Consider the following 24,276-nt stretch of genomic DNA (forward strand, 5'->3'; position numbering starts at 1 on the left):
GGCCCTTTCTATACCACCAGTTTATTCAGAATTCATCCTATACCTTGGAACTCCCTGCTTATTGATATCTATTGCAGTGGCATCTTCCCTGCACTCTTTTGGCATCTGCTAAACACACACACACACACACACACACACACACACACACATATATATTTACCCAGGCCTACTCAGGTGTTTAGACAGTTGATGCGAGTTTTAATTCTGTGTTTGGTCTATTGCTATTTTCACTTTTCAAAAGACTTTGAAATCACTGCTGCTAATTTCTTTCTAGTGATGATGTTACGGTTTTATCTTCTTCTTCTTTTGTAAACCGCTTTGAGCTTTTGGTCTGCAATCAAGCGCTTTATAAATTCTACATAAATAAATGAATAAATACGTAGGCTCAGGAGGAGGTGCTGCTACATTCGAAGGGGGTCAGGAAAGGTAAAAATGAACATCTCTGCACTCAGAATTATTTCAAGCGAGGATAGGGAGACATGGAATCAGAGAATTGTAGCGTTGGAAGGGACCCTCAAAGGTCCTCTAGACCAACCCCCTGCAATGCAGGAATCACAGCCAATGCACAGCATGTACAACGATTTCCCTGCATTGTCCTCTCTTTTCAAAACCCGCTTCCGGTCTCTGTGTTACACTTCAGGGTGATGAACGGAGCCCTGGGCGGGGCCATGCAGATTTAAGGGTGGCTGGGTCATGCGGATAAGAGAGACAGGTTGAGCTCCCATTGAGTTCTGTGGGACACAAGGCAGGCGGGTTGTATGTAATCTGGAGCAAAGAAACGGCCAGTCTCAAAGGCAGGTGGGATTTCTAGACAAAATCAAAACCCCGATGAATGTCAAGGCTTGTTTCTTCAATGCTAGTCTTATGCAGAGCAGACTCACTGAAGTTGATGAGTGTGACTCACGTAGGCCCATTGACTTCACTAAGCAGGACTTAGTTGGATAACCACCTTAAGTTATCAGATATGAGGGGTGGCAGCTGGAGAGCTGGTGGGGGGCTCTGAGCCCCCCCAAAAAACCCTGATTCCAGATACAGAGCCACAGTTCCCAAGTACTCAACTTATTATTTTATTTTTTATTTATTGCACTGGTATCCCATCATTTCCCTTCAAGGAGCCCAAGGTAGCTCATGCGATTCTTCTCCCCCTCCTCATTTAATCCCCACAACAACCTTTTTCTACCTTTCCCTTTTAACCCCTCTTTTCTACACTTTTTATTCATTTATTTTTCTTTCTCTATTGACCCTCCCCCTCCCTTTTGTGTTTTGATTCTAGATAAAAGTCTTGGTTTGGTTTTTTTCTATATATATATATAGAAAAGGGAAAAATATATTAAGTTTTGTATTTTTCTCTAGAAACCTTAATGAAAGGTATTTTTAAAAATAAAATAAACAACCCTGTGAGGTAGGTGACACCACAGCCTCAGGTAAAGGTAAAGGGACCCCTGACCGTTAGGTCCAGTCGTGACCCACTCTGGGGTTGCGGCGCTCATCTCGCTTTACTGGCCGAGGGAGCCGGCGTACAGCTTCCGGGTCATGTGGCCAGCAGGACTCAGCCGCTTCTGGTGAACCAGAGCAGCGCACGGAAAGGCCGTTTACCTTCCCGCTGGAGCAGTACCTATTTATCTACTTGCACTTTGACATGCTTTCGAACTGCTAGGTTGGCAGGAGCAGGGACCGAGCAATGGGAGCTCACCCCGTCGCGGGGATTTGAACCGCCGACCTTCTGATCGGCAAGTCCTAGGCTCTGTGGTTTAACCCACAGCGCCACACCTTGGTGAGACCGAGAGAGGCAGTGATCAGCTCCCAATACCACAGCCTAAGTCTGCTTTATAACCAAGTGGGGATACGAACCCAGCAGAGGCGGTTTTAGGGTAGGGTGGCTGATGTGGTTTCACTGGTCGGCTGTCACAACCATGGTGTAGAACGCAGCACAAGAGGCACTAATTTTGCACGAATTTCGGTGTGGAACAAATTCGGGGCCCTGCTGAAATTTGAGCCCCCAAAGTCTGCCACTGCTTCTGGTCTCCCAGAGCCTAGTTCAGCACTCTAACCCCACTTATGCACTGGCTCTCCATATATTTCCTCCATATAATAGAAAGCAAAGTGGCTGCCTGGATTTTGGGACGCTGGGGTCCGAACTGCACCTACCGTCTTGACCAGGGGTCAGCAGACTTTTTTAGCCGGGGGCCGGTCCACAGTCCCCCAGAACTTGTGGGGGGCAGGACAATATTTTTTGGGGGAAATGAACAAATTCCTATGCCCCACAAATAACCCAGAGATGCATTTTAAACAAAACCACACATTCTACTTATGTAAAAACACCAGGCAGGCCCCACAAATAACCTAGAGATGCATTTTAAATAAAAGGACACATTCTACTCATGTAAAAACACGCTGATTCCCAGACCGTCCATGGGCCGGATTTAGAAGGCAATTGGGCCAGATCCAGTCCCCGGGCCTTAGTCTACCTACTCATGGTCTTGACAGTAGATGCCTAGACCTTTTCCTCCCCCCCACCCTATGAAATGAGGGAGGGGGGTCCTTAACTCTTTGCCTACATGCCCAGGGTGTGTATTTGTGTGTCTGCAAGATGCTGTCTCACCTACTAAGTCCAGAAGGATGGCAAGCATCATGCTGGCTAAATACACAGCTCCAACATTAGCAACCGATAGTTCATTTCCCCCCGGCAAATCCAGGATTTATTTTATTTTATTTTTTGTCGAGAGGCGAGGACAGCGTTATGTTCCCATTTTAAAGGCTGGACAACTGAGGCTGAAGGAGAGGGGCATCCTAAGGAAAAGGGGGCATTCCGGGATGAAATCAGAAACCGGGACAGCTTCTCTAAAACAGGGATGGACGGCCCTGGAAAAATAGGGATCCTTAGAGGGTCTGTGAAAGGGACCTGTTTCTAGGCAACTTCTGACGTCCTCTATGGCACAATCCTGTCCTTGCCCTTACCGTTTGTGTCAGCATTTTCTCCCTCTTGTTCCTCCACTCACTACCATGTTTTGGCTTCCCGTCATCTCCACTAGAAACCTCCTGCGCTTATTTGCATTCCTTGGAAATCAGAATTTCAGCTTATATCTCTGAAGATCCCTAAAAAGCATGTTTCTATTTGTGAATAGGCAGATGGACATTAGTGGCATCCTTCCCTTTTCTTACCGTTCATTTTAATCACTTTATCCTTTTCGTAAACTGCTTTGGTTTTTTTTTAAACACCAAGTGGCGTTTAATTTTATGAAACAAATAAATAACCCTCTTTGACCAGAGCTTACGGGGAGATTAGGCCACACACAGCATTTATTGAGCATTTGTTCTGATTTTGTTTACGGGGTTGACTATGTGACAACGAGGCTCCACTCTGATTTTCTTATGGGGCATTTGCACGTCTTCCTGCTAAGTCAATCGTCCAAACTGCAAAATATCAGTTTCTTTATTATTATTATTATTATTTAAAAGGAATGGATTTGTTGTGCAGGATGAGTCTTGACCCACTTTAATTGTGCAAACCGAAATTTGCAGCGTGCGCTGGTATCTCTCCCAAGTAACTCCGAGAGCCTGGAGGCACCCCGCCAAAGTCCATTAAAAGTTTATTTATTCATTCACTGCCTTCATATCCTACCATCCCCCCCCTCCAAGGAGCTCAAGGTAGTGTCCATGGTTCTCCCCCTCTTTGAGTAACTTCCACAACAAGTTACAGGGAACCAGGCAGAGGGCCTTCTTGGTAGTGGCACCTGCCCTGTGGAACGCCCTCCCACCAGATGTCAAAGAGGAAAACAACTACCAGACTTTTAGAAGACATCTGAAGGTGGCCCTGTTTAGCGAAGCTTTTAATGTTTAATAGATTATTGTATTTTAATATTCTGTTGGAAGCCGCCCAGTGTGGCTGGGGAAACCCAGCCAGCTGGGCAGGGTATAAATAAATTATTATTATTATTATTATTATTATTATTATTATTATTATTATTATTATTACACTGTTCTCCAGAGTTTCCCAGACAGGCAACATTTGCAGGGCTACCTGGAGAAGCCTTCTGAGATCATGCATATTATTATTATTATTATTATTATTATTATTATTATTATTATAACAACCCTGTGAGGTAGGCTAGGCTGAGATGCAGTGACTGGCATCTAGTGAGCCTTGTGGTTGAATGAGAGATTTGAACCCTGGTCTCCCAGGCTTTAGCACGACACTCTAACCACTACGCCATGCTAGCTTCCCAGTAACTCTAGAGTTACTAGCCAAGACATACTTTCCCTCTGGCTCAAACCATACCTGCTGTTCACCTGTTCCCCGAGCAGCAGAAAGCCCCTGGGACCAGGGATTTGGCCTCGGGCCTGTCTGTAATTATTTGGTTTTATTTACATGTGCACAACTCTGGTCTCATTGGAGGCAGACGCCTTGTGCTCATAGCAGGCAAGAGACCCACTGCCCCACATTGGATCGTGAAAGAAAAAGAGAATTTCCTAGCAGATGATGGTTCAGCTCTCTGATCTGCTCCCTGTCTTGCTTGGTGCCCGTCTGTTCCCCAAACTGCAATTTCTTCTACATGGAAGCTTTGCTTTGGCAGAGCAGCTCCATTGGGGCTCCTCTCCTGTCACCTGGGGAAAGCTGCCTCCGTGGGAGAGATAGGAAGCAGAAACTTCATTTTATTAGCTGTAAGAATGTAAGGAGAGCCCGCAGGATCAGGCCAAAGAGCCTCCCCTATCTAGCTCAGCCTCCTGTTCTGACGGTGGCCAACCCAGATGTAGGATTCGAACACAAGACCGCTCTCCCTTCTTGGGGTTTCCAGCAACTAGTATCCAGGAGCATTTACTGTGGAGGCAGAGCATAGTCTTCATGGCCAGTCGCCACTGATAGTCCCACCCTCTTTTGAAGCCATCTAGATTGGTACCCATCACTGCTTCATGTGGGAGGGACTTCCAAAGTTTAACTCTGCACTGCACGGAGGACTTCCTTTTATCTATCCTGAATCTAGGGACACGGGTGGCGCTGTGGGTAAAACCACAGAGCCTAGGACTTGCCGATCAGAAGGTCGGCGGTTCAAATCCCCGCAATGGGGTGAGCTCCCGTTGCTCAGTCCCTGCTCCTGCCAACCTAGCAGTTCAAAAGCACGTCAAAGTGCAAGTAGATAAATAGGTACCACTCCGGCGGGAAGGTAAACGGTGTTTCCGTGCGCTGCTCTGGTTTGCCAGAAGCAGCTTAGTCATGCTGGCCACATGACCCGGAAGCTGTACACCTGCTCCCTCAGCCAATAAAGCGAGATGAGCACCGCAACCCCAGAGTCGGTCACGACTGGACCTAATGGTCAGGGGTCCCTTTACCTTTTTAGATTGGTGCCCATCACTGCTTCATGTGGGAGAGAGTTCCAAAGTTTAACTCTGCACTGCACGAAGAAGGACTTCCTTTTATCTATCCTGAATCTCCCCATATTTACCTTCAGTGGATGTCCAAGGAGTTCTAGCACTTTGATAGAGAGAGAATAACTTCTTTCCCACTTGTAATTTTATACACTTCTATCATTGGCACCTCCGCTTTTCTCTAAATGAACTGGACCAGCTTCTCCTTAGAGAAGCCTGAGTTTTGATTTTTTTAAAAAAATATTTCTTTCCCAGTCCCTTTTTCATAGAATCCTAGCATTGTAGAGTTGGAAGGCACCCAACCCCCTTCAATGCAGGAATATGCAGCTGTTCCACATGGAGATCGAACCTGCAACCTTGGCCTTATCAGTGCCACGCTCTAGCCAACTGAGCTCTCAGTTCTTGTGTGTTATTCTTTTTCAGAATGGAAGGCTGTGCAGGCAGGGACTGTATTGTTTTGAGTGTATGTAAGCCACTCTAGATCATGGCCACTGGTCCCATCACCTCCTGGCAAATAGAAGGGGAAGAAATGGAGGCAGTGAGAGATTTTGGGCTCCATGATCACTGCAGATGGTGACAGCAGCCACGAAATTAAAAGACGCCTGCTTCTTGGGAGAAAAGCAATGACAAACCAAGACAGCATCTTAAAAAGCAGAGACATCACCTTGCCAACAAAGGTCCGTATAGTTAAAGCTATGGTTTTCCCAGTAGTGATGTATGGAAGTGAGAGCTGGACCATAAAGAAGGCTGATCGCTGAAGAATGGATGCTTTTGAATTCTGGTGCTGGAGGAGACTCTTGAGAGTCCCATGGACTGCAAGAAGATCCAACCTCTCCATTCTGAAGGAAATCAGCCCTGAGTGCTCACTGGAAGGACAGATCGTGAAGCTGAGGCTCCAATACTTTGGCCACCTCATGAGAAGAGAAGACTCCCTGGAAAAGACCCTGATGTTGGGAAAGATGGAGGGCACAAGGAGAAGGGGATGATAGAGGACGAGATGGCGGGACAGTGTTCTCAAAACTACCAGCATGAGTCTGACCAGACTGCGGGAGGCAGTGGAAGACAGGAGGGCCTGGCGTGCTCTGGTCCAGGGGGCCATGAAGAGATGGACACGACTAAACGACTAAACAATAACAAAAGCCACTCTAGGAGACTTTTTGGCTGAACAGCGGGGTACAAGTGCTCTAGATAAAGAGATAGATAGAAGATGATAGATTAGATAGATAGATAGATAGATAGATAGAGATAGATAGATGAGGCATATCTGTAACTGAGCATAGTCAATCCTTTGGTTCAGGCTCTCCTGACCTCTCCCAATATCTCTGCAACCCCAGGGATGATCTATGTGTACATTTCAGTTCCCAACTGAGGAAACCCACCCATCCAACCAGCTATTCCCAACTTGGCGCCCCCTAGATGATCTTCTCGGACTACAACTCCAGATAGTATGGGTGTGCCAGAGCAGGCAGTTTTGCCATACTGGCCGGGGCTGATGGGTGTTGTAGTCCAAAACCATATAGGATGCATTATCATAGAATCATAGAATTGTAGAGTCGGAAGGGACCTTGAGGGTCATCTAGTCCAACCCCCCCGCAATGCAGGGATTTTTTTTTGCCCAAACCCACAACCCTGAGATTAAGATTCTCATGCTCCTAGTGACTTAGCTATCCCTTTCTGGCCCATTAAACTCTGGTTTCCTGAGGAAAAGATAGGCTGGCTCTACTTGGCTAGTATCCATGACGGCCTGGAAATGGGGACATAACCAACGGAAAAAAGCATATTTTAGTTCAATTCAATTCAAAATCCTTTATTAGGCATAGCACACCACACATTAACAGACAAACATCATATACAGACTGTATAAAATACGGGCTCAGCGAACACAATTTATCCCAGTCATATTCTTAGCTCCAAGAAATAAATTAATATAAAACAACACAGCAACATCACCTACCATTAAAAACTACTACGTCTCTTTGTCATGGCCCATTCTTTTATATTTTAGTTCAAGATGTCTGGTTCTCTGTAAGCAGTTTCGACTCACCGCAGGCATTCAGACAATGGCTTAAAAAACCCCAGCCAACCCACCTTATCTATATCAACACTCAGAAATCCATTCATGCATTTATAGGTGGTACAATGGGTCGTGCGTCTGGCTGTTAACCAAAAGGTTATTGGTTCAAGCTCACCCAGGGATGGCTAAGGGCAGGATTCTTGCCCTGCAGAGGGTTGGACTAGATGATTTTGGGGTCCCTTCCAGCTCTACACTCCCATGATTCTATGATATACTTCTTTGTTCAGTTATTAGGTAAAGGGACCCCTGACCATTAGGTCCAGTCGTGACCGACTCTGGGGTTGCGGTGCTCATCTCGCTTTACTGGCCGAGGGAGCCGGTGTACAGCTTCCGGGTCATGTGGCCAGCAGGACTAAGCCGCTTCTGGCGAACCAGAGCAGCGCAACGAAATGCCATTTACCTTCCCGCAGGAGTGGTACCTATTTATCTACTTGCACTTTGACGTGCTTTTGAACTGCTAGGTTGGCAGGAGCTGGGACCGAGCAACGGGAGCTCACCCCGTCACGGCAATTTGAACCGCTGACCTTCTGATCAGCAAGTCCTAGGCTCCGTGGTTTGACCCACAGCGCCATCCGCGTCCCTGTTCAGTTATTAGAGACATGTAAATGGGGACGGAGGGATGTGGGTGGCGCTGTGGGTAAAACCTCAGTGCCTAGGACTTGCCGATCGTCAGGTCAGCGGTTCGAATCCCCGCGGCGGGGTGCGCTCCTGTTGCTCGGCCCCAGTGCCTGCCAACCTAGCAGTTCAAAAGCACCCCCAGGTGCAAGTAGATAAATAGGGACCGCTTACTGGCGGGAAGGTAAACGGTGTTTCCGTGTGCTGCGCTGGCTCGCCAGATGCAGCTTGTCACGCTGGCCACGTGACCCGGAAGTGTCTGCGGACAGCGCTGGCCCCCGGCCTCTTAAGTGAGATGGGCGCACAACCCTAGAGTCTGGCAAGACTGGCCCGTACGGGCAGGGGTACCTTTACCTTTACTAAATGGGAACGTAACAAATCAGAGAGGTGTATTCTGCTGCAAAATTCACTGGCCGGTCCTTTCAGCTTGCTACAGGAGACCGGACAAGTGTCTGTTTTGTATTTTTAAAAAACCTCGTATACATCTATACTCAGACATCTGTTCATGCATAACCTGCCTGTTCCTCTTCCTACCAGACATGCTTCTGCTACCAGTGCTTAAAAATAGCATCCTATTTCGAGCAGAGGAGAGAGCGAGAGGGAGAAGGGTTGCTTGGCAAACTGTGGGATACTTGCATTCATCCTCGGAAATCTCTTCCCCGACTCCCCTTGCTTCCCCTCTTCCCTGGGGCAGGCGATTATAAAATAAAAAGTGGGACCGAGATTCTTTGAACCAGCTGGTTCCTCTATTTAAAATAAAATTTAAAAATCCATTTCACGGCTCACAGGATTTATCAGTGACGTGTTTCCTCCCCTCCTCCTTTTCATTTCTGTTTCATCTGTTGTTGATAAGCGAACGTCCGAAATGCTCAGCTGTCTAGAAACAGGGGGATGCCCTCTGAGGAGGGGTAACAAATGTTTTGACAAAATAATGGAGGAGAGAATGTGGTCAGATCCTGCTCAGGGGCTTCCCTTTGGGGCATTCAGTTGGTGGGTGCCATGGGCCTGATTCAGCAGGGCTGCTCTTATGTAAGGATGTCTGGAAGAACGGTAAATTCTTAGCCAAGGTTCACATAACACCATGAACATAATTTTATTGGCTTGCCTGCTTTCCGTAGTTATAACCATGCTCAAGGTGGCTTATATGAAGGAGTGTCTCCACCCCCATCGTTCTGCCTGGACACTGAGGTCCAGCTCTGGGGGCCTTCTGGCGGTTCCCTCACTGCGAGAAGCCAAGTTACAGGGAACCAGGCAGAGGGCCTTCTCGGTAGTGGCACCTGCCCTGTGGAACGTTCTCCCACCAGATGCCAAAGATAACAACAACTACCATACTTTTAGAAGACATCTGAAGGCAGCCCTGTTTACGGAAGCTTTTAATGTTTAACAGACCACTGTATTTTAATACTCTGTTGGAAGCCGCCCAGAGTGAATGGGCTGGGTAAAAATAATAATAATATATTATTATTATTATTATTAATGGCACGAACAAAAAAATCACATAATTATAAGCATAGCAAAAGTAATAACAGGCCATGAATAAAACACCAAAAAGTACACAGCCAAATTAAACAATTTCCACGTAAAGCTGTCGCGCTGCCTGAGCACGATTTCTGTTCTCACTCTGAAGCAAAGTTCTTAACCTGAAGCACTATTTCTGGGTTAGTGGAGTCTGTAACCTGAAGTGTATGTAACCTGAAGCATCTGTAACCTGATGTACTACTGTATATGGATCTCCCCTCCCCCCCCATTCAATCCTCACGACAACCCTGCAAGGTTGGTTAAGTGGGGCGATTCAAACCCTGGTCTCCCAGGTCCTTGTTGTCATTTAAGACCCCCCCTCCCAACAACAACCCTGTGAGGCTGAGAGACAGTGTCTGGCTGAAGGTCAGACGCAATGAGCTTCATGGCTGAGTGTGTGTGATTTGAGCCGTGGTCTCTCCCAGCTTCTAGGCCAATGCTCTAACCACTAGACAACACTTCCTCTTTGTTTTAAGGCTGACATTGAACAAGGCTGTGGAAAGATCTCCCCACCTTCTCCCCTTCGGGTGCCGTTTGGCTCCCGGCCTGGGTGCCTGTCTGGCTGCGAGCCCGATGCGAACATCTTGGATAAACGCTGCCGCTTAATTTTAATAAAACATAAGGCTTGTTATGGGCTGCTTGGCTTCACTGTTCACTTGTAATATGGCCATATTGTTGCTGAACTCCAAAGCCCATCGGTCTTAGCAGTGAACGTAGCCAATGGCCTGGAGTTGGGGTCCAGCAGTATCTGGAAGGCTGGCAGGAGAGACGATGCAGAAGACATATGACAGCCATTTTCAAATATCTGAAGGGTCTGAACCAATAGATTCAAGTGGCAAAAAAGGAGATTCCGACTCAACCTTGGAAAGAACTTTCTGAGGGTTGTTCAACAGTGGAAAGGGCTCCCATGGAAGATGGTGGAACTCTCCTTCCTTGGAGGTTTTTAACAACAACAACAACAACAACAACAACAATTTTTATTTATACCCCGCCCTCCCTGGCCGAAGCTGGGCTCAGGGTGACTAACACCAGTAAAATTACAGTAAAAACATAATGGGGGGGGACCAATTTAAAATACAGGTTAAAATGCAATGTAAAATGCAGCCTCATTTTAAAAGTAGCCCATAGATCAAATCCGTAAGGGGAGGGGGAAACGTAAGGGTCAGACTGAGTCCAAACCAAAGGCCAGGCGGAACAGCTCCGTCTTGCAGGCCCTGTGGAAAGATGTCAAGTCCCGCAGGGCCCTAGTTTCTTGTGATTGAGCGTTCCACCAAGTCGGGGTCAGTACTGAAAAGGCCCTGGCCCTAGTTGAGACTAATCTAAGCACCTTGCGACTAGGGACCTCCAAAGTGTTGTCATTTGTGGACCTTAAGGTGCTCCGTGGGGCATACCAGGAGGCGGTCCCGTAGGTACGTGGTAAGCAGAGGTTGGGTGGCCATCTGCCAGGGATTCCTTAGCTGTGATTCCTGCATTCCACGGAGTTGGACTAGATGACCCTCGGGGTCCCTTCTATATGATTATCTGTTCTTCTGAGTCACAGTGAGGGCTCTCGTCTCCATGACTGGGCTGTGGGCTTCCTAGAGGAATCTGCCCACTCTGAGAAGACTGTGCTACAAGTCAAATGGCATAACCCTACTGTTCAAATGAGGGATGTGGGTGGCGCTGTGGGTTAAACCACAGAGCCTCTTGGCCTTGCTGATCAGAAGGTCAGCAGTTCAAATCCCTGCAGCGGGGTGAGCTTCCGTTGCTCTGTCCCAGCTCCTGCCCACCTAGCAGTTCGAAAGCACATCAAAATGCAAGTAGAGAAATAGGTACCACTCTGGCGGTAAGGTAACGGCGTTTCCGTGCGCTGCTCTGGTTCTCCAGAAGTGACTTAGTCATGCTGGCCACATGACCCGGAAGCTGTATGCTGGCTCCCTTGGCCTGTAAAGCGAGATGAGCGCCACAACTGGACCTAATGGTCATTGTCCCTTTCCCTTTAACATTCAAATACTTCTCCCCACTCTCCAAAACACACACCACACACCCCCTTCTGCTAAAACGAAAACTCCAGAATCAGCCTTATTTACAACGGCTGAGTTTTCACAGTTCAGGAGTGCAGCGCCATAGTTCACGAATAACAAGCATATTAAAAATATACAACGGCAGGTTTATTTCTCCCTTGCCGCAGCAAGGGAGCTTCGTTGTCTGGGCCTTTTCATTCCGGCAAATTGCGCGCTTGATTTGTTTTTGGGAATTGGGGCTTGCCTGCTGCCTGTTGGGGGATGTTAAAATGCTTTTTCCCCTGCAGAAAGAACAGATGCCCATAATGCAGGGAGGGGGGGCATTCTCATTCAATGCCTAGGATTGGGTTTTGTGTGGGGGGGTCCCCATCCTATGTTATTAACATAGGAAGAGTCCTGTTGGATTAGGCCAAAGGGGGCCCATCTGGTCCAGCATCTTGTACTCACAGTGGCCAGCCAGATGATGTAAGAAACCCTCAAGCGGGACCTGAGCCCAAGGGCAACACTCTTCTCTCCTGTGGCTTCCAGCAACTGGTATTCAGAGCTGTTGTGGGAGGGAGTTCCATAGTTCAACTATGTGTTGGAGGTATAATTTTTTGGAGAGGGGGGCTGGGGATAAGTCTGGAGCTTTCAAAATATGTACTTAGCACTGTTTTGTATTGTTTTGTGTACATTCGATTGTAAGATAAAACATACGGGAAGGGAATTGACAGGAAGTCAAAATTGAAGAAAAGATTTTGTAAGATAAAAGGGGGGAAATATTTACTTTCATTATGATCATTTATTATTATTTTTCATTTTTGTGTGTGTGTCTGTACATATGTGTGTTTTTTATGGAATGTTTGGGAGGAAATAAGATGGTAAATAACAAATAAACTAAATATTGATGTATGTAATTTTTATTTCTGCGAGAGCAGACCCCGGAATTCCTGGAGATGAGCTCTCTCCAACACTAAAATACAATAACCTATTGAACATTAAAAGTTTCTCTAAACAGGGCTGCCTTCAGATGTCTTCTAAAAGTTTGGTAGTTATTTTTCTCTTTTACATCTGGTTTGAGGGAATTCCACAGGGCGGGTGCCACCACTGAGAAGGCCCTCTGCCTGGTTCCCTGTAACTTGGCTTTTTGCAGCGAGGGAACTGCCAGAAGGCCCTCAGCGCTCGGCCTCAGTGTCCGGTTAGAATGATTTACAGCCTCCCTTCTGTGTGAATTTGCTCCTGTCCTTCGTTCCATGTCTGAAGTGTTCCGGTTTTTGCTTTGTCGTCCTTGCAGGCCCATCACCACCCACGCAGAAGGAGCGACTCCCTCCACTGTCCCGTTGGCTCCCCAAAGGCAAGCTTGGACTTAGACGGATGGGGGATTCAGCCTGGCAGAGGGCAGCCCTCGAAGTGGCTCTCAACTGCCTGCTGGAAGGCCTCAAGTTAGCCTTGTAATTTGGGTGGATAACCCTCCAAGGGGACAGAGCTATCCACCCTTTCTGGGTGCTGAACTGAGAAGACCCTGCAGGTTTCTCTTATTCAGAAGGAAGGGGCTGTCCACCCTTTCTGGGTGCTGAACTGAAAAGACAAGCTTAGTCCTCTGGAGTGCATTTCTCTGCCAACAAAGGGAAGGAGCTGTCCACACTTTCTGGGTGCTGAACTGGGAAGACTCTGCAGAATTCTCTTATTCAGAAGGAGCTGTCCACCCGTTCTGGGTGCTGAACTGAGAAGACCTCCCGAGCATATTCCTCTCCCTTTGACCCCCAAAGTGCCAGAAAACCATGGATGAAGGTTTCAGAGACCGGACCGCCTTCATCCGCGGGGCGAAAGACATTGCCAAGGAAGTGAAGAAGCACGCCACCAAGAAGGTAGGCAAAGGGGTGGACCGGGTGCAGGATGAGTACACAAAGCGCTCCTACGCCCGCTTCGAGGAGGATGATGACGACGAGGACTACCAGCCCCAGGATGGCTACTATCGAGGGGAGCCGGCAGTGGACGACGAAGGGGCCTCTAGTGACGCCACCGAGGGCCACGACGAGGACGACGAGATCTACGAAGGGGAGTACCAGGGCATCCCCCGGAACGACTCCCTCAAGGGTGGGGACCACTTGACGGCCAACCAGGAGGTGGTGAGCGAGTTCAGGGACTTTGATGACCTGGAAGGGGAGAAGAAGAAGGAGAAGGAAGAGCTGGCCCAGCAGTATGAGCTGATCCTCCAGGAATGTGGACACGGGAGGTTCCAGTGGACGCTGTACTTTGTGCTGGGGCTGGCCCTCATGGCTGACGGGGTGGAGATCTTCGTGGTGGGCTTTGTCCTTCCCAGCGCCGAGAAGGATATGTGCTTGTCGGACTCCAATAAAGGCATGCTGGGTAAGTCTCCCCAACCAAGGAGAAAATGGGATGCTGGTGGGGGCGGCAGCTTGACGTTGGATTTAAGGGGCTGGGAAATAAGCTGGCATTTATGTGTACAGTCATACCTCGGGTTACAGATGCTTCGGGTTATGCGATTTTGGGATATGCACCGCGCCGAACCCGGAAGTACCAAAATGGGTTACTTCCGGGTTTCGGGGTTTCAGCGCCTGTGCATTCACAGAAGCGCTAAATCACACTTTGTGCATGCACAGAAGCGTCGAATTGCAACCTGCATGTGCGCAGATGCGGCGCTGTGGGTTGCGAATGTGCTTCCCACCCGGATCACGTTCACAACCTGAGCGTCCACTGTACGCTGCCTTTCAGACAACGCCACCTGCCCCAAGATAGCACACAAGTGCGAAATTCAAGTTTGAAAAAGCCTCGTTGACAGTCTCTGTAAGCTGTTTGCATGGGTTTTAGGCAGAGGGTAAGCCGCCTGACCCTAGCACAGGGATATCCAACATGATGCCCTCTAGGGGTTGTTGAACTACAGCTCCCATCCTTCCAAGACAGAGCGACCAAGAGTCAAGGATGATGGGAGTCATAGTTCAACAGCATCTGTAAGACAACCCACTGGCTATCCCCGCTTCTGGCACAAATGCAAGGACACTTGCCGTGTTGTATTACAGCCTCAGTAATATGGAGATGAAGGGACGCAGGTGGCGCTGTGGGTTAAAGCCTCAGCGCCTAGGACTTGCCGATCGAAAGGTCGGCGGTTCGAATCCCTGCGGCGGGGTGCGCTCCCGCTGCTCGGTCCCAGTGCCTGCCAACCTAGCAGTTCGAAAGCACCTCCGGGTGCAAGTAGATAAATAGGGACCGCTTACCAGCGGGAAGGTAAACGGCGTTTCCGTGTGCGGTTCTGGCTCGCCAGAGCAGCGATGTCACGCTGGCCACGTGACCCGGAAGTGTCTCCGGACAGCGCTGGCCCCTGGCCTCTTAAGTGAGATGGGCGCACAACCCCAGAGTCTGGCAAGAATGGCCCGTACGGGCAGGGGTACCTTTACCTTTACCTTTAATATGGAGATGAGGTCTCAGCAGCACCCTGGACAGCTCCATGCAGGGATGCATGAGAGCAAAGCTCGGATGTTGTTTCAGCACCAGCCAAAAGGATACATAAATAGGCAACTCTATCTGAGCAGCTCTATCTGCCTCCCGCCTTCTGTGGGAGGAGCCACTTTATTTAAAGGGGCCCAAGATGTTTCAGGAGACATCTGCTCCAACAGAGCAGGGAGGGTGAAGTTTTGCTTAGAGCTTTAGAGCAGTAGCTAAAGGACAGCACCACCATCTCCTCGGGCTGAATGGCTACCGGCCCAACAGCCTCCTCTTCTGCAAGGGCTTCTTCTGGTTCAGTGTGCCCATCTGGGGCAGGTTAGGGGAATTCCCTCTCCAACTCCACCCCCCTGCTTCATCCCCTGAAGGAGAAGTGCTAGTGGTGGTGTAGCAGATAGGGTGTCGGACCAGGACCTGGGAGAGCCCAGGGTTCAAATCCCCAACTTGGCCAGGAGTGAAGCTCACTGGCTGTGATCTTCTGCTTGTCGCTGCCTCTCAGCCTAACCTACCTTACAGGGTTGTTGTGAGGATTAAATGAGAAGGAAGGGAGAACCATGTACCACATCTTGAGCTCCTTGGAGAAAAAGGTGGGAGAGAAATACAATACAGTAAATACAAATAATAAGTAAAGGGAGCCTGATCCCAGGAAAGTGACACTGCAGAGAGAAGGACACTTAGTCGAAGCATGGCTGGTGCTGAAACAACATCCAAACTCTGGTCTTAGCATTAGGCACAGTGAGTCAGCAGATGTTGGGCAGCGTGTGTGTGAGTGATGAGGTTTGTAATTAATTGTAAACACTCCTCTACACGCGATCCCCTCTCCCCCGCCTCTTAACAATAAAAACTTGTAGTGAGTTAGGACTTCAGGGAGACATTGGCTTTGTATAGCCGTCCATTTGATATGCTAGCTTTCTACGTTCAGGGCATTCTTGTTTTGGTTTTCACATGGAAATTGCTCTGAAACCATAGACGCCCTCTACTCCACATGGAGTTCAAAGCGGCTCATGCTGAACTCTGACCATCTCGTTTTGCGGAATTGCCTTCAAGTGCCAGGATGTTAAACAGTCTGGACACAGACTTAGACACACCCTGGAGTATAGAATTCGCTGCCGCATGGTGTATCAATCAACACAATTTTTAAAGGAGTTCAGAAAAATGGATGGAGAAAAAGGCTGCTGATGGCTACTAGACATGATGGTGAAGTTCTGCCTCCTCTATCGGGGGCAGCGGCTGCAAGTCACAGACAGGGAGAGCATGGCTGTTGCACTCAGGTCCTGCCTATGTGCTTCCCAGGAGAGGCATCTGGGTGACCACTGTGAGAACAGGGAAAGGGGGGCCATTTGCCTAATCCATCAGGCCCTTCTCATGTCCTTATGGAGCCTCGATGTCCAGAGACAGTCTATCTAAACTCCTAGATTCTTAGGGGCTTTGGCCACTGTGAGAAGGTTGGATTTGATGGGCCTGATGGCTTAGACAAATTCCCCAGAGGAGGATGAGGCCACTAGCCACAATGGCTGTTGGAGGCAGCATGCCCCTGGATACCAGTTTCTGGGAGTAACAAATGGGGAGAGGGTTTTCGCACTCAGGTCCCCGCTTGCGGGATTCCCCATTTGGGCATCTCGTTGGCCAGTGTGAGAAAAGGATGCTAGACTTAGATGGGCCTCTTCAGCTTGATTCAGCAGCTGTGCTCTTCTTGGGTCATTATGAAACCTTCAGGTCCAGAGGCAGTCTATCTGGATTCTTAGGCTCGTTGGTGCATTTGGCCTCTGTGAGAACAGGATGCTGGACTAGGCAGGCCCCCTTGGGCAGCTGATCCAGCATCTGGGCTCTTCTGATGTTCCTTTGAAGTCAGTGCCTTCTCCTTGTCAGTGTACATCACACTCCAAAGCCAGTGTGGTGTAGTGGTCAAGAGCGGTGGACTCGTAATCTGGTGAACTGGGTTCGCGTCTCCGCTCCTCCACCTGCAGCTGCTGGGTGACCTTGGGCCAGTCACACTTCTCTGAAGTCTCTCAGCCTCACTCACCTCACAGAGTGTTTGTTGTGGGGGTGGAAGGGAAAGGAGAATGTTAGCCGCTTTGAGACTCCTTAGGGTAGTGATAAAGCGGGATATCAAATCCAAACTCTTCTTCTTGTTGTCAAGCTCGCTTATTACACGCAGGATTGTGGGACTTTCAACATCAGCCTTGACTATTTATTGCATTGGCAACCCATCCCCTAGCATGCAGGATCCAAGCGTGGGAGACCATATTAAGCTACAATAATACAGTTCATTAAAACGCAAGGCAGCCACCAACCTCAAGAACCTAGTAGAAGCGCAGTATACATCAGCGGCATCTTAAAAAGTGATAAACGCAATAATGCTTTGGCAAACAGACCGGACCTCACAGCAGCCATTTCCCGATGGCCTGGACTGAAAGGCGGGGAGCCCCATAGAATTGCGACGACGACAAAAAAAACCATCGCAGCCTTAATCCCTAACTCGGCCATCTCATGCGGCAAAAGTGGCTCGAAGCAGAGGGACATCACTGCATGCTCAGAGGCCGGGGTTGAAGCGATCCTGAGAGGCAGGGGGCAAATTGGGCCCGGCTGAGTTTTGCACTGGTGTGATCAGTCCGGATTTCTGCTCCAGGCTTGAGAGCGGAATGCGGCAAGGTTGTGACTCATCGCCTCCTCTCTCTCTCTCTCTCGATCCCCCCTCCCCATTCCTAATTTAGGAATAATGTGTCAGAATCGCAGTGGCCCCCAAGCTTATCTCCCTGCTTCACAAGGCACCGCGGAGGCCCTGGTTGCTGTGGCGGAAAAGCTTAGGCAGGATTATATCCCTCTGAAAAGGAACTGTGGCGGGCGGGCGGGGGAAGCAGAGGAAACCGTGCTTTTTTGCGGGGGCGCCAAAGTGCGGAGGGCATACGGGGGCGATGTGCATGGGGGAGAACGCTGGCGTTTCGAGGCAAAACTGACACCGGCTTTTCCGCACAGACCGCACTGCGGCAAGGCTGATGTCCCCTGCTGAACGCCTGCAGAGACAGGACATCACATTCCCACAGGCCCCCAAACTGGGGCCGGGGAGGGGGTTCCCTTTGGCCTACAGGCTATGGAGAGAGAGAGAGAGAGAGAGGGTCTTCACTGTCTCTCTGTTCATCGAATCGTAGAAGTGAGTCAGAGCAACGGGGCCCATCTAGGCCAGTGTTGTCTGCTCGGTCTGGCAGCAGCTCTCCGCCGTTTCGGAGACAGACCACTTCCCAGTGCTTACCTGGAAATGGGGCTTGAACCCGGGACCTTCTGCATGTGAAGCAGGTGTTCTACCACTGAGCTACAGCCCTTACCCTAAAAAGCAATACTCTAGTCCTCATGGTTCCGAGCAAAGGGCTGATTTAAAACAGGAACAAGAGAAGCTGCCTTATACCCAATCTGGCTATTGGGGCATCCAGTGTTGCCTACACAGGCTGGCAGCAGCTCTCTGGGTTTTCATCTCTGCCCAGAAAGATGCTGGGGATTGAAGCCTCATACAGCCTTTCCTATAAGCTAAGATCCCAGTCCTCACAGTTCTGATTAAAGGACTGATTTAAATGGAAACCTGCCAACATCTTTATTTGGAAGGCTGAGCTCTGGCACGCCTCGCGGATCGGGGCCAAGTCAGCCGCAGCTCCCCTTTGCCAACGATCCACGCAGAGAGCCTGTTCTTCAAGCCATCACTAACTTGGCCTGGCAGCAACTGGGAAACCTCTTGGGATTCTTTCTGCCAGCTCTCCATCAACTACTCCTCCTCCTCCGTCTTCCCTTCCTGAACTCGGAGCATCCTCGACCGAAGATGACCCGCTTGCGTTCCTGCCAGGGAGCAGATGCCGGGAATAGCTGGCTCTGAAGCAGGGAGAGATGGATGGATGGTGACTCCTCTCCCTCTGTCAGGCGATGTGGCTGAACGGGGAGAATTGTTTAACCAGTTTGGGGGGTGCTGTGTAGGCCTGCCCTTATCACCCCATCAGCAGAGATCACAAGCAGGTCGTGTGTGCACATGTGTCCCACAACCTGTCAGTCGCCTGGTGTCACAATGACAGCCTGTTTTTCCTTTGCCCGCTCCGCTGGAAATCAAACCACCCCAGCAAAGCAACAGCGCCTTGGAGATACTGGCAACCAGCTGATTGGCAGGAGACCCCGCCATCCTCTGCAAGTGATGGAAGCACATAAGAGCAGCCCTGCTGGATCAGGCCCATGACCCATCTGGTCCAGCATCCTGCTCTCACAGTGGCCAACCAGATGCATGTTTTGTGAAACCCGCAAGCAAGACCTGAGCCCAAGAGCTCTTATGTCAACACAGTCTGTCAACACAGTCAAGTACAGTCAATATTTCCTTCCAGGTGGTCAGCCTCAAACTGAAGCCATGTCTTACATTTACAGTAGAGCTTACCTCTCCGCCCCCAAGAATCCTGGGAACTGTGGCTTGCTAGGGGTGCTGGGAAATGTAGCACTGCAAAGGGTGAAACTACAATTCCCAGTGTTCTTTGGGAAAGCTGTGCACGTTTTTGATACAGTTTGATTTACACTTTTCACATTACAGTGGTACCTCGGGTTACATATGCTTCAGGTTACAGACTCCGCTAGCCCAGAAATAGTACCTCGGGTTAAGAACTTTGCTTCAGGATGAGAACAGAAATTGTGTAGCGGCAGCGGGAGGCCCCATTAGCTAAAGTGGTGCTTCAGGTTAAGAACAGTTTCAGGTTAAGAACAGACCTCCAGAACGAATTAAGTTCTTAACCCAAGGTACCACTGTACAATAAAATGCCAACTAATTACACACACAAAAATAATAAAAAGAAAAAGAATAAAATAACAGAGAAAAGAAAGAAGGGATAGATAAGTACAGAATCCTCTCTCGCAGATATGTCTTAACTTTTGAGCCATACAGAAAAGGGCGTGTGCTCCCAGCTCACACACGGGGAGTGTCCCTCTTTTCCCCCAGCCTCTCACCCCAGGAGATTTCCCTGTGCACTTTAAATGCGCATTGAGTGTGCTTTGAATATATGGCGTGGATCTGCCCCCAAACTTATTTGTAGCGCTGTGGCTGCATCAGGTGGATTTCTGGGTGGAGAAGGGGCAATGTTTTGCCAAGAGTTCATCAGGAGGGGATTTCTCCCATCAGTTGATTAAGGGCGAGGAGAAAACGCACGTCTTCTTCTCTTTCTATTTTCCTCTCTGCCACCCACCCTTAGCCCCTAAATTGCTTTTTAGCAAGCCCTGAGCAACCTGCCATTCCTAATCAGCATGGTTTGGAGCAGGAGGCAGGGAGGGAGAGAGAGAGAGAGAGAGAGAGAGAGAGAGAGAGAGAGAGAGAGAGAGAGAGAAAAGCAAGCTGTGACTCATGCAAATGATGAGACTAGAGGGATGCTCCGAAAAGGCAGAGATTTGTCCTTTCATGGTGAGGTGGCACTGGGGGAGGGAGGGCTGGATGACTGAGGAGCTCCAGTGAAGAAGGATGTTGGGTGATTCGGTGCAGACGAAAGAAAAGACTTCTTCACGCAGCGCGGAGTTAAACACTGGCCACCAATCTAGATGGCTTCAAAAGAGGATTGGACAAACCCATGGAGGTGGAGAGGGCTACTGATGGCTACCAGCCAGAATAGCTATGCTCTACCTCCAACCATCTGGAACGCGGGTAGCGCTGTGGGTTAAACCACAGAGCCTAGGGCTTACCGATCAGAAGGTCGGCGGTTTGAATCCCCGCGATGGGGTGAGCTCCCGTTGCTCAGTCCCTGCTCCTGCCAACCTAGCAGTTCAAAAGTACATCAAAGTGCAAGTAGATAAATAGGTACCACTCCGGCGGGAAGGTAAATGGCATTTCCATGCGCTGCTTTGGTTCGCCAGAAGTGGCTTAGTCCTGCTGGCCACATGACCTGGAAGCTGTACGCCGGCTCCCTCGGCCAATAAAGCGAGATGAGCGCCGCAACCCCAGAGTCGGCCACGACTGGACCTAACGGTCAGGGGTTCCTTTACCTTTACCTCCAACCATCAGAGGCAACGATGCTTCTGAACAGCAGTTGCTGAACACCAAAGGGATCTTGTACTCATGGAATCTTAGCTCAGGTCCTGCTTGGTTTCCCTTTGGATAGATAGATAATTTATTACAGGCAAAGACCAGCTCACATAACATAACACAATAAAAACAGTGTTCATAAAGATAAAATATACAATCGGAGCAGATTGCAGCAATAGCTCATGAGTTAAAATTGAGATATAGACATACACCTGTACAACTGAGCTTTGGGCTACCATAAAAAATTGACCCTGAGGCGCCCCAAAGGGCGACTTCAGCATTTCTCTAGTAAGCTGTTTTATTCTAGAGGATGATCTGTGCCTACAAATCTGGGCGCAGAATCTGGCTACCAGCCAGGTCGTCTTGTGATCTTTGCCTAAGAGGAGAGAATGAAGTTTAGACTTCTCTGAAAGATCGGCAAGCCTCATCAGCAAAGGATCAATGGTGTCTCTATGGATCTCAACATAAAAAGGACATCTAAAAAATATACATTTGGGGCTTCCTATTTCCCCTAATGGGCAGGCGCAAAGTCTCTGTGCGTATGGGACCCTTCTATAGGAGCCTTCCAGGGCAAGGCTGAGCTTCTAGCAAGAGTAAAAGCCCTACTTGTGTTTCTTCCCTTTGGAACATCTGGGTGGCCACTGGCCAACGGAGGGGAAAAAAGAAAGGAGCTTATGCCACACTCCCCCACATGCCAGTGGCTCCCAGATGTTTGCAGTTAGTGACTGGGCCATGGACCTCTGCGGTCAGCCCTAAGGCATCATGCTGCTCAGCCTCAGCCTGAAATTTCAGAATGACAACGCCGGTCCACTTCAAAGGGTTGCTGTAAGGATTTATCCAAACCACCAGCGGTTCTCTTAGCACCAAACCCCTTCCAGATCTGCAATTTGGGGATGAAGATGGTGCAGGGTGGGTTTTAATAGATAGGAGAGGATATATTAATTGCAATTTATCCTTCCGGGCGCCCACGTGTGTGGGTTGAACATGCACCAAGCAGAGTTTAAAGTCCCATCCTTAGCAGAAAAATGGAAAGCAAATATGAACAGTCTGCAAAGTCTTATTTTAATTAAGTCCCGCTGCGAAGCAAGCTGGCTCTCCGTATTCTTACCCTGCTTAACAAAGAATCAGACAACAAACTGAGAAGTTTCAAGTATGATTTACTTACTCATAGCCATGCATTGGTTCTCAGCTTCTTCTTCAGTAAAAACTATGCAGGTAAAATACTGATATTGAAATAAAAGTCGGAGGGAGGTCCTCTTCCTTGGCTGGCTGAGGAGAAGGAGAGAGCGAAAGGGAACAGGAAATACTTCTTTGATGCTTCCTGCTCGAGAGAGGAGGGGAAATGACATCACACAGAGCCCTTTCTACCAATCACGTTTCTATGGTCTGGGTCTCTGCCTACTAGCAATACAACTCTGTGGTCATTAGCCCCTAAATTTACTATCAAGAATATTGAGTGTTGGATTTGACTGCAATCTCCCAGGGATGGCACCATCAGCAACAACACATTTTACAGGGTTGCTGTAAAGATTATGAAAACGTCCTTGAAGCTTCAGAAATGGCAGGATTTAAGGGGGTTTAAAATTGCAATGACAGTCGCTCAGGTCTTGATAGACAAGCTTTACAAGCAGCAGGTTCAACCCCCAAAGACATCTCTAGGTAGGGCTGGGAGAGACCTCCCTGCCTGAAACCCTGGACAGCTGCTGCCAGTCAGTCTGGACAATACTGAGCTTAAGGTAAAGGGACCCCTGACCATTAGGTCCAGTCGTGGCCGACTCTGGGGTTGCGGCGCTCATCTTGCTTTCCTGGCCGAGGGAGCTAGCGTACAGCTTCCGGGTCATGTGGCCAACATGACTAAGCCGCTTCTGGTGAACCAGAGCAGCACATGGAAACTCCGTTTACCTTCCCGCCGGAGTGGTACCTATTTATCTACTTGCACTTTGATGTACTTTTGAACTGCTAGGTTGGCAGGAGCAGGGAGCGAGCAACGGGAGCTCACCGCGTCGCGGGGATTCGAACCACCGACCTTCTGATCGGCAAGTCCTAGGCTCTGTGGTTTAATCCAGAGTGCCACCCGCGTCCCTAATACTGAGCTAGATGCACCCTAATGGTCTGCTTCAGTGAAATGCAGCTTCCCACAGCCCTGTGTACTGCCAAACTTCAGCAAATTGTTTAGAACGAGCTCTTTTTCCAAGAGAAAAAGGGAGAAGTAAGTCCATGCTTCCACTGGCCTCGTGTTTTTGAAAGGTGTTTCTGAAGGTGGGAAGCGGTCTCTCTCTCTGTGTGTGTGCACACCAGATGAAGGCTCTTCTCATTCTGCTGATGTCATTATTTCCCAACACCCCCCCCCACCCCTATTTCACCCTGCTGGGATTGGGCGGCTGAAAAACTGCTGTCTTATTCCTCCCGTTTGTCACTTCCCATCGCTCAGCCGCATCCCAGCCCTGTGACTGCAGTTCAGATTTATGGAGAAGGCAGGATAAAAATAGACCTCACTCTCTGCTGCGTACACTCTGCCTCCCGGCTCTCCCTCCCGCTTCTCCCTGTAAAAATCCTCTCGTTCACAGCAGAAGTCCCTTGGCATCTGGGGGTTTCATCTCGGTGGCCACATCTACCCAGGCCATAGCGCCTGCCCTGCATTCAGCCATGGCTTATGGCATTTGTGTGTGTGTGTGTGTGTGAGAGAGAGAGAGAGAGAGAGAGAGAGAGACCTTTTCAACTTAACTCCGAAAACAATTATGGGACACGGGTGGCGCTGTGGGTTAAACCACAGAGCCTAGGACTTGCTGAACAGAAGGTCGGTGGTTCGAATCCCTGCGATGGGGTGAGCTCCCGTTGCTCGCTCCCTGCTCCTGCCCACCTAGCAGTTCGAAAGCATGTCAAAGTGCAAGTAGATAAATAGGTAGCGCTCCGGCAGGAAGGTAAACGGCGTTTCCATGCGCTGCTCTGGTTCGCCAGAAGCGGCTTAGTCCTGCTGGCCACATGACCCGGAAGCTGTTCACCAGCTCCTTCGACATGTAAAGCGACATGAGCACCACAGCCCCAGAGTCGGTCACGACTGTACCTAATGGTCAGGGGTCCCTTTACCTTTACCTTTATAGGGTGCCTACATTCTGCATGGACTGGTTGCATGGCAACATGCACAAAAGGCTTTAGATACCTATTAGCTCCATAAATTACCATATAGCATATATTCAACACAAAACAAACAGCGACCATTTGTTGCTGACAAA

General features: G+C 49.2%; 1 protein-coding gene across 2 annotated transcripts in view; it reads left to right on the forward strand.

Moving 5' to 3' along the window:
• SV2A (synaptic vesicle glycoprotein 2A) overlaps positions 1–24,276 on the forward strand; it is a 50,028-nt gene that overhangs the window by 2,542 nt on the left and 23,210 nt on the right. The window contains exons 2-3 of one of the 2 annotated variants that reach the window (XM_083715670.1): positions 12,848–13,081; positions 13,231–13,923. In XM_083715670.1, the coding sequence (XP_083571796.1) occupies positions 13,335–13,923 (589 nt within the window). In that variant the 5' untranslated portion in view covers positions 12,848–13,081; positions 13,231–13,334. Of the gene's footprint in view, positions 1–12,847; positions 13,924–24,276 lie in introns of both variants that reach the window. The other variant, XM_083715669.1, reaches the window with a different exon arrangement.

Source organism: Podarcis gaigeae (assembly GCF_964106915.1).
Source record: "Podarcis gaigeae genome assembly, chromosome: 16".
Taxonomy (NCBI): domain Eukaryota; kingdom Metazoa; phylum Chordata; class Lepidosauria; order Squamata; family Lacertidae; genus Podarcis; species Podarcis gaigeae.